General features: G+C 39.8%; 1 protein-coding gene across 2 annotated transcripts in view; it reads right to left on the reverse strand.

Moving 5' to 3' along the window:
* LOC309555493 (ATP-dependent translocase ABCB1-like) overlaps window positions 1–17,141 on the reverse strand; it is a 148,070-nt gene that overhangs the window by 10,726 nt on the left and 120,203 nt on the right. For both annotated transcript variants that reach the window (XM_082257530.1, XM_082257529.1), the window contains 3 exons: window positions 14,683–14,880; window positions 11,460–11,666; window positions 11,228–11,374 (listed from right to left, as the gene is read on the reverse strand). In XM_082257530.1, coding sequence (XP_082113656.1) covers window positions 11,228–11,374; window positions 11,460–11,666; window positions 14,683–14,880 — 552 coding nt within the window. The remainder of the gene's footprint in view (window positions 1–11,227; window positions 11,375–11,459; window positions 11,667–14,682; window positions 14,881–17,141) is intronic.

Raw genomic sequence — 17,141 nt, forward strand, 5'->3', positions numbered from 1 at the left:
TGTACACTTTTTAGACCCCCCAGATCTGAAATCCAAATCTCTTTTTTTTCTTCTTTTAATTTTTTCAATAATTGGCTTTTTTATCAAAAATGACAATTTTTAAGATTTTTTTTGTGTGATTTTGTGTCTGGGGGGTCTAAAAGGTGTACCTGTGAAGTTTCAGCTCTGTAGCATGTCCAGAACCAGAAACAAAAAAGGATTGTTTGTATTAGAAAACTTTCTGACAGGGGGTTGGCTCCGCTCCTGTAACACCTTGCCGGTTTAATAGAAGGCATTTTTTTGGGATCTTTGCAGTCAGGAAAAACATCTGAACGTGTGTATAGTGGTACTGTGCACAAGTTCAGATGTTTTGCCTGCCTCCAAAACCCCCCAAAAAATGCCAGCAAAAACACACCTGGGCATTTTTTTTTTTTTTTGACGCTAGCGTTTTTTTGGCATTTTTTTGGGTTCTTTTGAGGCAGGCAAAACATCTGAACATGTGTATAGGGGGTATATATACACATATATGTCGGAATATATACCCCTAGACATATATAGGTGTGATAGTAGCAGAAATATATTACTGTAAATGATTTCATTAGCGCAAGCATTTATTTCTGCTACTATCACACCTATATATGTCTAGGGGTATATATTCAGACATATATGTCTATATATACCCCCTATACACATCTTCAGATGTCATGTCTGACATCAAACATGTCCTCAAAAAAGCACTGGCAGTGGCAGCCCCTGCAGCATAAAAAATGCTTGGCTGGTGAGAAGCCATATGGGTGTGCCGAAGCTATTCAGAAAAATGATCTTTTCTCTATAGCGGTCACCCTGCTATGGAAGGGTTTTGTCACCCTGCCATAGCAGTCACTGCCAGTTAACCCTACACTACACTACGGTCCCCTTACACTTAACACTTTCCCTACAGAAACTCAATTTTTGAAGCTAACTTAAGTGTAAAGGAGCACTCTAACTACACTAGATATCCCTTTCCTCACACTAAAAATAGCTAAATGACACTTTTAAAGTAAAATTAACAGAACTGCTTCCACTCTCTTCCATGTCCAGTATAACAATGCTAGGAATATGGCGGGGGCGATCTTATATACTGGGGGGCGTATTCACTAATGATTGGTCTAGGGACCCCCTAGTCACTCCAATCACATTTCTAGCATTCTCCTGCCCCCTCAATTGGCTTTTGCTAATGGTTCTGGTCCAATCACGGGCTTTTAAAGCCCATTTCCTGAAGCATTGCATTTTGGGCGGTTCTGGTTGCCGAATTCCGAACTTTTTGGGCAAAAAGTTCTAAATTCGGCCGAACCTTGAACACCCAATGTTTGGGCCAAACCGATGGTGGACCTGAACCATTCGATCATCCCTAGTAGTGAGTGTACAGTTTGTATAACAGTGTAAATTTACTGTCCTCTCAAAATAAGTCAACATACAGCCATTAATGTCTAAACCGCTGGCAACAAAAGTGAAAACACCCCTAAGTGAAAATGTCAAAATTGGGCCCAAAGTGTCAATATTTTGTGTGGCCACAATTATTTCCAGCACTTAACCCTCTTGGGCATGGAGTTCACCAGAGCTTCACAAGTTGCCACTGGAGTCCTTTTCCACTGCTCATCATGATGACATCATGGAGCTGGTAGATGTTAGAGTACTTGCGCTCTTCCACCTTTCATTTGAGGATGCCCCACAGACGCACAATAGGGTTTAGGTCTGGAGACATGCTTGGCCAGTCCATCCCCTTTACCTTCAGCATCTTTAGCAAGGCAATGTTTGTCTTGGAGGTGTGTTTAGGGTTGTTATCAAGTTGGAATACTGCCCTGCGGCTCAGTCTCCAAAGGGAGGGGTTAATGCTCTGCTTCAGTGTCACAGTACATGAATGAACTGTAGCTCCCCAGTCCAGGCAGCATTCATGCAGCCCCAGACCATGACATCCCCACCACCATGCTTGACTGTAGGCAAGACACACTTGTCTTTGTACTCCTCGTCTAGTTGCTGCCACACACTCTTGACACCATCTGAACCAAATAAGTTTATCTTGGTCTCATCAGACCACAGGATATGGTTCCAGTAATCCATGTCCTTAGTCTGCTTGTCTTCAGTAAACTGTTTGCGGGCTTTCTTGTGCATCATCTTTAGAAGAGGCTTCCTTCTGGGACGACAACCATGCAGACCAATTTGATTCAGTGTGCAGCATATGGTCTGAGCACTGACAGGCTGACCCCCCACCCTTCAACCTCTGCAGCAATGCTGGCAGAACTCATACGTCTATTTCCCAAATACAACCTCTGGATAGGACGCTGAGCATGTGCACTCAACCTCTTTGGTCGACCATGGCGAGGCCTGTTCTGAGTGGAATCTGTCCTGTTAAACTGCTGTATGGTCTTGACCACTGTGCTGCAGCTCAGTTTCAGGGTCTTGGCAATCTTTTTATAGCCTGGGCCATCTTTATGTAGAGCAACCATTCTTTTTTAAGATCCTGAGAGAGTTCTTTGCCATGAGGTGCCATGTTGAACTTCCAGTGACAATGAGAGAGTGAGAGCGATAACACCCAATTTAACACACCTGCTCCCCATTCACACCTGGGACCTTGTAACACTAATGAGTCACATGATGAGTCACATTGTCACAATTGGTCCCAATTTGGACATTTTCACTTAGGGGTGCACTCACTTTTGTTGCCAGCGGTTTAGACATTAACCACATAACGACCGCCCACCACAGTTTTACTGCGGCAAGCAGCCGCTCCTGGGCAAAGCAAGTCGCTCGCTCATGAGACTCATTAGCTGGGGAGCCCGCGCGTGTGACCAGTGGCTTCGATGGCCGCCAGCCACTCACAATCTCCCGCAGCAAAGAGAGGACAGACGGCTGATGTAAACACAGCCGTCTGTCATTCTCCCTGAAGTATTCACAGAGGCTATGTGATCCTGCTATATAGGATCGCATGTCTCTGTGATTACTTCCCAAGCCACGCCCCTAGGGACACATTAAATCCACTGATCACCAGTAATGTTAACCCCTTCCCTGCCAGTGTCATTTTTACAGTAACAGTGCACATTTTTAGCACTGATTATTGTAGTAATGTCACTAGTACCCCCAAAAGTGTCAAAAATGTCAGTTAGGGGTCTGATCTGTCCGCCTCAATGTCGCAGTCCCACAAAAAAAAAAATTTGCAGTTACTAGTAAAAAAAAAAAAACAATAAAAATGACATAGTAGTTCGTAAACGCAATAACTTTTGCGCAAACCAATCAAAATACGCTTATTGCAATTTTTTTTTTTACCAAAAATATGTAGCAGAAAACAAATTGGCCTAAATGTTAAAAAATTTAGATTTTTACATTTTTTTCTTGAGAATTTCATATAAAAATGTGTGAAAAATAGTTATTTTTTCAAAATTGTCGCCCTTTTTTTGTTTATAGCGCAAAACATAAAAATCGCATCTAGGGACAAATGACCTGGCTTGCAATGAAGTGTCAGAGGTGAAAAAATCTTTTATCACACTTGGTAATGACGTACAGGATTTTGCATCCACCATTTCATTTTCTGAAGTTCTGCCTGTGCATAATGTTCAGAATGATAGGCAGAGGCACATAAAGGAGTTCAACATATGGCTTAGTACAGTGGGTACAGAAAGTATTCAGATCCCCTTAAATTTTTCACTCTTTGTTATATTGCAGCCATTTGCTAAAATCATTTAAGTTCATTCTTCTTCCTCATGAATGTACACATAGCACCCCTTACTGACAGAAAAACACAGAATTGTTGACATTGTTGTAGATTTATTAAAAAAGAAAAATTGAAATATCACATGGTCCTAAGTATTCAAACTCTATGCTGTGACACTCATATATTTAACTCAGGTGCTTTCAATTTCTTCTGATCATCCTTGAGATGGTTCTACACCTTCATTTGAGTCCAGCTGTGTTTGATTATACTGATTGGACTTGATTAGGAAAGCCACACACCTGTCTATATAAGACCTTCCAGATCACAATGCATGTCAGAGCAAATGAGAATCATGAGGTCAAAGGAACTGCCTGAAGAGCTCAGAGACAGAATTGTGGCAAGGCACAGATCTGACCAAGGTTACAAAAAGATTTCTGCTGCACTTAAGGTTCCTAAGAGCACAGTGGCCTCCATAATCCTCAAATGGAAGACGTTTGGGACGACCAGAACCCTTCCTAGAACTGGCCGTCCGGCCAAACTGAGCTTTCAGGGGGAGAAGAGCCTTGGTGAGAGAGGTAAAGAAGAACCCAAAGATCACTGTGGCTGAGCTCCAGAGATGCAGTCAGGAGATGGGAGAAAGTTGTAGAAAATCAACCATCACTGCAGCCCTCCACCAGTCGGGGCTTTATGGCAGAGTGGCCCGACGGAAGCCTCTCCTCAGTGTAAGACACATGAAAGCCCACATGGAGTTTGCTAAAAAACACCTGAAGGACTCCAAGATGGTGAGAAATAAGATTCTCTGGTCTGATGAGACCAAAATAGAACTTTTTGGCCTTAATTCTAAGCGGTATGTGTGGAGAAAACCAGGCACTGCTCATCACCTGTCCAATACAGTCCCAACAGTGAAGCATGGTGGTGGCAGCATCATGCTGTGGGGGTGTTTTTCAGCTGCAGGGACAGGACGACTGGTTGCAATCGAGGGAAAGATGAATGCGGCCAAGTACAGGGATATCCTGGACAAAAACCTTCTCCAGAGTGCTCTGGACCTCAGACTGGGCCGAAGGTTTACCTTCCAACAAGACAATGACCCTAAGCACACAGCTAAAATAACAAAGGAGTGGCTTCACAACAACTCCGTGACTGTTCTTGAATGGCCCATCCAGAGCCCTGACTTAAACCCAATTGAGCATCTCTGGAGAGACCTAAAAATGGCTGTCCACCAACGTTTACCATCCAACCTGACAGAACTGGAGAGGATCTGCAAGGAGGAATGGCAGAGGATCCCCAAATCCAGGTGTGAAAGACTTGTTGCATCTTTCCCAAAAAGACTCCTGGCTGTATTAGATCAAAAGGAGGCTTCTACTAAATACTGAGCAAAGGGTCTGAATACTTAGGACCATGTGATATTTCAGTTTTTCTTTTTTAATAAATCTGCAACAATGTCAACAATTCTGTGTTTTTCTGTCATTATGGGGTGCTATGTGTACATTCATGAGGAAGAAGAATGAACTTAAATGATTTTAGCAAATGGCTGCAATATAACAAAGAGTGAAAAATTTAAGGGGGTCTGAATACTTTCCGTACCCACTGTAAATGGTGTCAAGAGCAAGGATTTGGCTTTGTTTGTCATGATAGCTCTACTTGGAATATAAAGGAACTGTACAAAAAAGATGGTTTGCATCTTTCTCTCAAAGGAACAAATGTACTTAGTGAACAACTCCAAGAATTTGCGAAAGAGTATTTAAACTAGGAAGGGGGGGGGGGAAAGAGTGGAAATACAAGAGTCCAATTGCCCCCCGAAACAATTCCAGAACAGGTCAGGAGCACAGAGGTTAAGAAATGATAAGCTCAGAGTCCTGTCTACAAATGCTCGCAGTTTAGGTAAAAAAATCAATGAACTTGGGTCAATAATGGCATCTGAGAATGTAGATTTAGTGGCTGTTACGGAGACATGGTTTAATGAAAGAAATGACTGGGACATAACCATACCAGGGTACTCTTTATACAGAAGAGACAGAGAAGGCAAGAAAGGAGGAGGAGTGGCCCTGTATGTGAAAGATAGCATTAAATCTAACCTAATACAAGTTGGTGAGGCCAACATAGAGTCAGTTTGGGTTACGTTGCAGTTTGCTAATCATGCAGTAACTCGTGTAGGTGTGATATATAGACCACCTAGTCAAGTTAAAGAACTAGATGATCTACTAGTTGAAGAAATAGCTAAAATGACAATGAAAGGAGAAGTTATCATTATGGGAGATTTCAATCTTCCAGATATAAACTGGAAAACCAAAATAGCAAGTTCTACCAGGAGTACAGATATTCTAAATTCCCTACTGGGGTTGTCTCTGCAACAAGTGGTTGAGGAGCCAACCCGGAGGGAGGCCATTTTGGATTTGGTATTCACAAATGGGGATTCGGTATATGATGTCGTTGTAGGCGAAACCTTGAGATCTAGTGATCACCAGTCAGTGTGGTTTAATATAAGAACTGTGAAAGAGTCACACCACACAAAAACAAAAGTTTTAGATTTTAGAAAAACAGACTTTTCAAAAATGAAATTAGTCATAAATGAGTCCTTATCAGACTGGAACGGATTACATGGAGTCCAGGAGAAATGGGACTACTTAAAAGGTGCATTATTGAAGGCAACAGAAAATTGCATTAGACTTGTCAGTAAAAGCAAAAAAAGGAAGAGACCACTGTGGTACTCAGCAGAAGTGGCCCAAATCATTAAAAATAAAAAGCTAGCATTTTGTAATTATAAAAAAACCCAGAGCAATGAAGATAAGGAAATCTACAAGATTAGGCAGAAAGAGGCCAAGCAAGTTATAAGAACTTCTAAAGCGCAGGCAGAAGAAAAACTAGCTCAGTCTATGAAAAGGGGGATAAGACATTCTTCAGATATATAAATGAAAAAAGAAAATTAAAACAAGGAATAACTAAATTAAAAACAAAGGACGGAAGGTATGTAGAAGAGAATAAAGGGCTAGCCGACTGCCTTAATGAATACTTCTGTTCAGTTTTTACAGAAGAAAAAGAAGGAGAAGGACCTCCACTTGAAAGAATGACTAATGAATCGTTTGATGCATGTGTCTTTACAGAGGAAGACGTTCTAAGATTGCTGTCTAAAGTGAAGACAAATAAGTCACAGGGTCCTGATGAGATACACCCAAAATTATTAAAAGAGCTTAGTGGTGAGCTGGCAAAACCATTAACAGATTTATTTAACCAATCTTTAGTAACAGGAGTCGTCCCGGAAGATTGGAAATTGGCAAATGTCGTGCCCATTCACAAGAAAGGTAGCAGGGAGGAATCGAGCAACTATAGACCAGTGAGTCTGACATCAATAGTAGGCAAATTAATGGAAACCCTATTAAAGGATAGGATTGTGGAACATCTTAAATCCCATGGATTGCAAGATGAAAAACAACATGGGTTTACTTCAGGGAGATCATGTCAAACAAATCTTATAGATTTTTTTGACTGGGTGACTAAAATAATAGACGGTGGAGGTGCAGTAGACATTGCATATCTAGATTTTAGTAAGGCTTTTGACACTGTCCCACATAGAAGACTTATAAATAAACTGCAGTCATTGAGCATGGACTCCCATATTGTTGAGTGGATTAGGCAGTGGCTGAGTGACAGACAACAGAGGGTTGTAGTCAATGGAGAACATTCAGAACAAGGTCATGTTACCAGTGGGGTACCTCAGGGATCTGTACTGGGACCAATTTTGTTTAATATCTTCATAAGTGATATTGCAAAAGGCCTCGATGGTAAGGTTTGTCTTTTTGCTGATGACACAAAGATATGTAACAGGGTTGATGTTCCTGGAGGGAAACGCCAAATGGAAAAGGATTTAGGAAAACTAGAAGAATGGTCAGAACTCTGGCAACTGAAATTTAATGTGGATAAGTGCAAGATAATGCACCTGGGGCGTAAAAACCCAAGGGCAGAATATAGAATATTTGACACAGTCCTGACCTCAGTATCTGAGGAAAGGGATTTAGGAGTAATTATTTCAGAAGACTTAAAGGTGGGAAGACAATGTAATAGAGCAGCACGAAATGCCAGCAGAATGCTTGGATGTATAGGGAGAGGTATAAGCAGTAGAAAGAGAGAAGTGCCTATGTCGCTGTACAGAACACTGGTGAGACCTCACTTGGAGTATTGTGCGCAGTACTGGAGGCCATATCTCCAGAAGGATATAGATACTCTAGAGAGAGTTCAGAGAAGAGCTACTAAACTAGTACATGGATTGCAAAAAACTTACCAGGAAAGGTTAAAGGACCTTAACATGTATAGCTTGGAAGAAAGAAGAGACAGAGGGGATATGATAGAAACTTTTAAATACATAAAGGGAATCAACTCGGTAAAGGAGGAGAGCATATTTAAAAGAAGAAAAACTACCACAAGAGGACACAGTTTTAAATTAGAGGGGCAAAGGTTTAAAAGTAATATGAGGAAGTATTACTTTACTGAGAGAGTAGTGGATGCATGGAATAACCTTCCTGCAGAAGTGGTAGCTGCAAATACAGTGAAGGAGTTTAAGCATGCATGGGATAGGCATAAGGCTATCCTTCATATAAGATAGGGCCAGGGACTATTCATAGGATTCAGATATATTGGGCAGACTAGATGGGCCAAATGGTTCTTATCTGCCGACACATTCTATGTTTCTATAGGTGATCAAATACCACCAAAAGAAAGCTCTGTTTGTGGGGAAAAAAAAGGACGTCAATTTTGTTTGGGTACAGCGTTGCACGACCGCGCAATTTTCCGTTAAAGTCATGCAGTGCTGAATCGCAAAATAGGGCCTGGTCTTTGAGCAGCCAAATAATCCGGGGCTAAAGTGGTTAATGGCGTTGAGTTATTTTGAGGGGGCAGCAAATTTACACTGTTATTCAAGCTGTACACTCACTGCTTTACATTGCAGCAAAGTGTCATTTGATTAGTGTTGTCACATGAAAAGTTATAATAAAATTTCTACAAAAATGTGAGGTGTGTACTCATTTTTGTGAGATACTGTATACCCCCCCCCCACACACACACATATATATATATATATATATATATATATTATATATGTATATTTACAGACAGACACTCACACCACTGCTTGTCTGCACATTTATCCTCTCTGGCTGAATACACCTGGATCTCTGCAGTCTCCTGTTATCTGCACCCTCATCCAGCCCCCTCCAGCTCTGCAGCTCTCCTTGGCTTTCCTATGACTGATCCCTCCTCCCTTGCTGGCAATCTCTCTCTCTCTCTAGAGAGAGAGAGAGAGAGAGAGCTATGCATGATGTCATTAGCCTAGGCTTTTTACGAGACAAAAAAAAGGAAGTGGGTTGTATAAGGTCTTTACTGGCAGAAAAAAAAATGTTTTACTATCCAAAGTTAAAACAACAAGGGCAAAGGATTTAATAGATGGAAAGATGAAAAAAATTACTTAAGAGCCACTTTAAGTGTCATCAGTGTAATGGAGTCAGCTGCTGAGTTCAAGAAGGTAGCAGTATCATGGCAGGTCACTTCTAAGTCCCTGAGATCTGCCTTAATGTTAACTGTCTCATGACTGCAGGTCTCAGGCTGAAGTTTAGGCATTAGCAAGTGCAGTTCCAGTTGCCCCCACATAGGCGCCTAAGCCCTGCCCACACAGGGGTTTAATGTAATAAAGACCAGTCAATGCTGCTCCATATCCTTGTTTAGGGTGACTGGTCTTTTCTCTGCTCCCTCCTCTAGATTTCTGCAGGTAGCCTGTAGTGGTTGGGAATGCTGGGTTCCTCCCACAGCTCTGTGCTTTGTTAATCATGATCCCAGCTTGTTGCAAGATCTGCCCAAAGTTTGTCTTCTGCTAAAACCTATAGGAATTATCAATATCATTTATTTCACTGAAGTAATTAGCATGGATGAACGTTACTATGCCTTTTGTTGGAAGTACTTTGTAGTACTCGTTGTTGACAAAACTTTTACCTTTTTAAAGTTTTAAATCTTAAAAATGTAACTTTAAAATGCTTTAAACAAACAATTGATCTGAAAGTGATTGTAAATCTGATAGATTTTAACTACTGCAAAGTATATTCCCATGGGCAATAAATTTAAAAGGCTAAAAATAAAACCTATGTGGCTCATGGCCAAAGTTAAAAAAAACTATAAATAATAAGAAAAGAGCTTTTAAAAAAATATAAATAAATATATATATATATATGTAAATAAAATATAAAAATCAAGGAACACTATCATTGTTTAATTGTTACAAAGAATATAACAGAATATGTAAAGAGGAAATCAAGGATGCAAAAATTCTAAATGAAGGACAGATTGCAAAAGATAGTAGCCCAAAAAATTCTTCACATATATTAATAGTAAAAAGATCAGGTCTTGGCCTGTAGGCCTTTTACAAAATAATCAGGAGTGGGTGACTGAGGTCAAAGAGAAGGCAAATTTATTAAATACTTTCTTCAGCTCTGTGTATACAAAGGAGCATGGGGAAGCTCATGACCAAAAGGAGGATGATATTGACACAGCCCCAAATGATCCACAATGGCTCAAAAGTGATATGGTCCAGAAATATTTAGACAGACTAAAGGTGGATAAAGTGCTTGGACCAGATAGCATCCACCCACGCACCCTAAAAGTTCTTGTCATTTCAAAGCCTTTGTTTCTATTTTTTAGGGACTTATTAAGGACTAGAATAGTACCACTGGATTGGCATAGGGCCAATGTGGTGCCTATATTTAAAAAGGGATCAAAGTGTGTTGAAAGAAAAAAGCCTGACAGCTCAGGTCAGAGCTGCTGTACTAACAATCCAATGTTAGTACAGACCTCTCCCCTGCTGAGCTATTGTGTTCTGACAGGGGGACAGTGCTCTCAGCCATTGGCTGAGAGCGATGATCAGGAGCTGTTCGTTAGACCTTTTCGGTCATGCCCCTTCCACAGAAGCCGGCCCGGCCACCATATGCATGGGCCGAATGATGGCCAATTTCTATTGAACCGGCTTATGCAGGCTGACATTCGGCCCGTGTGTTCCAGGCTTTAGTGGTGATTACTGTAGTTGTGATGCCTTCTATAGTGATTTCTTGTTTCCACGGGATCCCACAGGTATGGCGCATACAGTACATACTTACAGTGTTCCAAGCTTGACCCTACTCCCTGCTGAGAATATTGCATTAGACAAAACTGTCATTCAAATGATCTTCTCTGTTATAAATGCAAAATAGGCAATCACCATAGTATGTGACATCATCATTTTTTTACTCTTGATTTATCCACTCCACTCCAGCAAGACTTTTACCTTCTCTTTAGGTTCAATATTGATAAGCCCATGTTCAAAGTAAAAAAGGGTTACAAGCTTTTATTATAGCTCAGTTTAAAACTAAAAACTTGTTTAAGGACTATGAAAGATTCCTTCTTCTTCTTGTTTGTACATGTTTTGAAACATTGTTACTTAGCTTATTTGTTAATGTAATGCATGTAGCATTATTCGTAACATTTCTATTTTTGCATGAGAAACTGATATACATAGACCATTAATTATTACAGCACATTATCTATTACCTTTTCACTTTCAGTGTCAAGAGCAGAAGTGGCTTCATCCAGCAGTAAGATTTTAGGCTTGCGAACAAGAGCACGGGCAATGGCAATCCTTTGTTTTTGTCCACCTGAAAGCTGGGCTCCTTTATCTCCCACCCGTGTGTTATACCCCTGTTTTGTTAGACAAGCACAAAAGTTTACTTATAAAATATTAAAAGAAAAGGTTAACGTAACTAGCAAGGACTAAATTATTTACTTCTGGTAGGCTTTCAATGAAGGTGTGAATGTTGGCTGCTTTGGCTGCTTCTTCAATCTCCTCCTGGGGAACAAGTCTACTATTGTCTCCGTATTGAATATTCTCACGGATGGAAAAGTCAAAGAGAACTGGCTCCTGCAACACTATTCCAAGTTGAGACCTCAACCACTTCAAATTAAGACATTTAGTATCGATTCCATCAACAAACTGAAACACAGAAATTTGGGTTATCATAGAAGGCTAAACTATAGGAAAAAAACCAAACTATTGAATGCCAAAGCATACATGATAAGTTGTATCATTAGGACATCAGGGGTAGTACCCCAACTTTTATGTCTGCACAGGCCAGTTATGTCCACATAACTGTGTGCCAAAAGTTCTGGGGTGTTATACCGAGGGCAGTAGTGTATTTTGGATTTGTGCTGCCTAGGCAAGACTAAAATCAGGCATCTCCCCCCATCTAAATTTGTCCCACCCCTTCATCTGTAAGGTCCCTCCTACATCAGGGTTCCCAGAGTTCTGCCTTACATTGCCATGCCTCAGTCCCCCGCAGTTTAGGTAACTACAAGTCCCAGCATAGCAGGCTGCCATACCTCAGTCAATCACAGGAGGCACTGCAAATCCCAGCATTGCAGGCTACTATTCCTCACTAAGGCAGCCCACTATGCTGGAACTTGTAACGCCCTCTGTAGGGGACTGAGGAATGACAGGCCACTATGCTTTGACTTGTAGTGCTCTCTGTGGGGGACTAAGGATTCCTCAGTCCCCCACAGTCTAGGGCACTACAATTCCCAGCATAGCAGGCTGCCATATCTCAGTCCTGGCTCTCCAAATGCATGCATTGACTGCCATCAAATCCCCAGCCCCCCACACACCGCACAAGGAGACCACAGCAGCAGCCAGCTTGCTCCCTGGCTGCCTTACACTGAGCCCTTCCCCATTCCCCCCTATATATGATCAGTGTCCTCTAGCGCGGGTTCTCCCAGAGTCTGGGCAGCATATCTCTATACCCGGCCGGCAAGTCGGGACAAGAGAAGGAGGTTACATCCTCCTCCTCTGATGTGGGGCCTGTGCGAGCACTTCCTTTTGATAGGGCAGGCATCGGGCAGGATTTCCCCACGTAAAACATTGATTTTACTGTCCTCCCGCTCCTGGCATCACCAGGCGGCTTCTTAAGCTGCCTATGACTTGCGCTGGCCCTGCTGGTAGGGTCCCTTCTACCTGGGGGAGGCGCCGATCCTCTCAAAAATGCCACCCAAGGCAAACGCCTTGTTTGCCTCATGGTAGATACGCCCCTGACTGAGGGCAGGTTGTAATTTTTAATGAGAGAAGACAAACTATCCACAGCTGTAATGAACTTAGACCTCTCTCTTTAAATTCAGGGATTTAATTTTAGCCCATTTCTCAAAAAACAACTGATGGTAATACACTTGCCTATCCTGAGCCACTAAACACATCAAATTACTTTCTTTCTTCTTTGACCATTACACAGAGATCTTCCAAGTGTAGCCCTAAATTACTTGATCCTCATTTCACTACTATACTGGATCATAAATCAAGGTTGAATTGGGCCATTTATGACCACTCTGAATTTATTTTCGGTAAATCTATTTGTGATGGTCAACATGGATTGCCTGACTGTCTTTTGAGATCACAGGGCTAAATTTGGGTTTAGGAAAATTGCTTTTTCTAAATCATTATGCTTTGCTTAATGGAGCTCCTAAAACTCTTAAAGGTCTAGTTGTAAATACTTCTTTTTAATATAAACTGAGTTGTGGTTTAGTAGTTTTACTAGTTGTTTTATTAAGAAAACAAAGGAATATGATTGTTTCAGTGATTTGTTAAACACAAATTATGAATTGGATTACCTTTACATAGACTATCCCCCCCTTCAGTCCATAATGAATGCTGCTGCAAGACTCATCTACCTTACAAACTGGCTTCCACTCACCCAACAAATAAAATTCAAAGTACTAACAATAACTTACAAAGCCATCCACAACTCTGCCCCAGCTACATCACTAAACTGATCTCAAAATATCATCCAAGTCGCTCTTTTTTGGTCCTCCCAAGACCTCCAGCTCTCTAGCTTCCTTGTCACCTCCTCCCATGTTCACCTCCAGGATTCCTCCATAGCTCCTCCCATCCTTTGGAACTCTCTACCCCAATCTGTCCAACTGTCTCTTAATCTATCCATCTTTAGACGATCCCTGAAAACCCTTCTCTTTAGGGAGCCTATCCGGCTTCTAACTAATACACTGTTTCACTTTTTCCATCACCGCATCCCACACAGTTATTACCTTTTGTATCAATTGACCCTCCCTCCTAGATTGTAACCTCTAACGAGCAGAGCCCTCTGATTCCTCTTGTACCAAGTGTATTGTAACTGTAATGTCTGCCTTCATTTTGTTAAGTGCTGCTTAAACTGTTGGCGCTATATAAATCCTGTATAATAATAATAATAATGTGATTATGAATGTGAATGTCCATGGCTTCAGTCCCAACCAGAGTCTTAGGCAGTTTTCCTATATCAGTGGTTAGATGTACTGTATGCTTGCACATTCATCTTAGAAGATAGAGAAACAAAAATAAAAATTATTATATAAAATATAGTTAGATACTTCACACATATAGCCTACTAGCCTTGTTATAATTGCTGGAAATAACACTATTTACATAGATAACAATAAACATGTATATATAGGCAAACCTCTAAATACAAAGTTGAAATTCAAATTTGTATAAGTTAAATTCTGTTCAGTCAGTTCTCTATACCAAACACCCCTGTCATATACTTTACAAGGTCCTGATTATTTACATTTCTCCATTGCATTCAAACAATTCAAATTGGTCAAGAATGATTGGATAGTTAAGGAGCAGCATTTCACTAATGAGATAATCTGTGTTCTATTCCAACCAAGAATTCAGTAAATACAGACTGCATTGCAAGTTTCTCTCTTTGTCTGAATGTACTGTAGATGTGCAGTGTATTACAGGAGGCTAATACAAAGGCTGCCTTGGGTACATTTTTCTAAATAAAATGTAGTAATAAAAAAATGATTGGAAATAATTTTGATAAATTAATGACTGTAATAAATTAGGGTGGTTATATCTGCCTAAATGTACACTTGAAGAATGCAAGCCTCCAAGTCAAACAAAAGGCGGCTAGGATAAATGTCTACCTGTATATATTTTGTAGAAGATGTGTAATAAAATATGTTACCACTTGTCCTTCTACAGGGTCATAAAACCTCTCCAGAAGCTGAATCAAAGTACTTTTTCCACAGCCGCTGCTCCCCACTAATGCCAGTGTCTGGCCTTTAGACACTTTAATACTGAGTCCTTGGAGAACATGAACTTTTGGTCTTGTTGGATATACAAATCTTAGCTTGTTAAATTCAAGATTTCCCTCCAACTCATCCTTAAAAAACAAAGACAACAAATATACAGCGATATCAGTAATGTTTATTATCTTAGCAGACTACAGTTACACAAAATTTAAGACAAAGTGAAAACTGTTTTTTTCTTGACAACCCAAATGACAATAATAATTCCCAAACAGAATTATGTACCTTAAGAAAAAGTGTGTAGTGCCAAAAGTGAATGAACAACAATGAAATGTGAACACGGTTTTATAAATGGACAACACATTAAAATAAAGTCCAAAAAAGTGCTGAAGTGAAAAAAAATGTATATATACATTATAGTATGTATAATACTAGTATATAAATAAATATATTATACATACATACACATATATATATACACACACACACACTATATTGTTTTTTATTGTTTATTTTTTTTTTTAGTTCAAGATTGGACTATATGTATATATGTATGTAATTCACTCCACCCTCAATGGAATCAACTCAATAAGAGATTCACAGAATCACATTTAAGCATGGATAGAATCTTCTCCAGTTAAACTCAGTATATGGCTAACAAAAAGCCTCCACATAGTGTAAAAGCATACAATAAAGAAGTTTTTTTTAAAGGTTAAGAACACTTAAAATTAGGTAGCTAAAAAAGCGCTTTCAATATGGTATGTAGTAAACAGCAAAGATACGCAATGGTACATAATGGAGCTCCATTATGTGCCATTGTGTATCTTTGCTGTCTACTACATATATCCATATCCATATACTAACTAGAGTAGATTCTATCCATGCTTAAATGTGATTCTGTGGATCCCTTATTGAGTTGATTCCATTGAAGGTGGATTTGAAGCATTCCGGTATGTGGAGAACAGAGTGGAAAGTGCTGGGAAAGATTTCAACTACCTTCTTGCGTTCCCTACTGAGGGTATATATACCACTGCTTCTGTTGACTCATTTGGCGTATGCTATTTTGGGTCCACTTGTTCCAGTAAGCCTCCTTAATGTTGGTGGTGGTTGATTCACTCCCAATCCTACTTCATATTCACTGCACAAATTGAAGATTCACGTTTCTTTATGGTTTTGACACTGGTTTGGACTTTTCCATGGACTTTTTTTCTTTACACTGATTGTTAATTATTGTCATTGTTTTATGTACCATCACACTGTTTTGCAATTTATTTGATTGCACGCACCAAGTCATATAACCTACACAATCACAGTATTATTTTGTGATGTCAACAGTCATTTACATGTACTTCTTTCTTATGATTCACTGTTTGTTTAATCACTATCATTAGCGCCGCACTTATTGTTTTAATTTGTATATACCGACTGTCCTCTGCTGCGCCGGCTGCTCATTCATGATTTTTTTCCATGAAGGTTACTAACGCGGTACTTCTTAAATTTTCTTTTCATGCCATATTTAAAGGTAATTATTTGCTAATAGAGACTATTAAGGTCTATCTCTACAGGCCCAAGCCTATGTGATGCTACAATCTGGTCTACTAGAACTAGATAATGTTATTGGCCCCTAAATAACCAAACAAATCTTTTTATACCATCTTTTTCTGCTAGTGGAGTATATGAGGAATTGATAAAAAAACTCAGGTTGTCAAATGAATACATTCAATAACTTTTTCAGATTAATTATGTCCTTTCTAGTATACTCTCTCAGGGCAGAAGAACATGACCTTTTAGATGAGAAGCCATGAGAATTGATGTTTTTATGAAGATTGAAATGTTGTTTCCTGGCTAAGTTGACACTAAACCACAACCACCACCACAGGACATAAATGGAGAGGATCCGATTTCATATTTCGAGTCCTACTCATTTATATTATTTACCATTTCTGTCATGAGGAATCACTATCACATTCTTATTTAAAAATGCTTGCATTTCCCTGTGATGGCCTTGTGGGCTTTCTCAAGATTTTCTGTAGTAATCATTTATATGTTCGCTTGTAAAATCCATAAGAAGTTACATCTATTATTTATTTGTCTTCCCTTTCGCCACAAGTTAAATTCATTTTTTTTTAGGAAGTATTGTAATTACTATTGCATAAAGGAATGCTTACATTTACATTTTTTTTTTTTTTTTTTTTTTTTTAGAAAAAGACCCAATTCCCTTAACAATTTTGCAACTGAGTGAGGATAAGTTTAAGAAGCAGTAACATAAATATTTTTAATGGAAGCCACACCAAAAATGATTTATAAAATTAAGGAGCCAGATTCAGACCACCTTTCCCAAAGACGGCACATACAGTGGTGATCGAAAGTTTGGGCATGCCAGGTAAAAATTTGT

This window comes from Pelophylax lessonae (genome assembly GCF_965119305.1).
Source record: "Pelophylax lessonae genome assembly, chromosome: 5".
Classification (NCBI taxonomy): domain Eukaryota; kingdom Metazoa; phylum Chordata; class Amphibia; order Anura; family Ranidae; genus Pelophylax; species Pelophylax lessonae.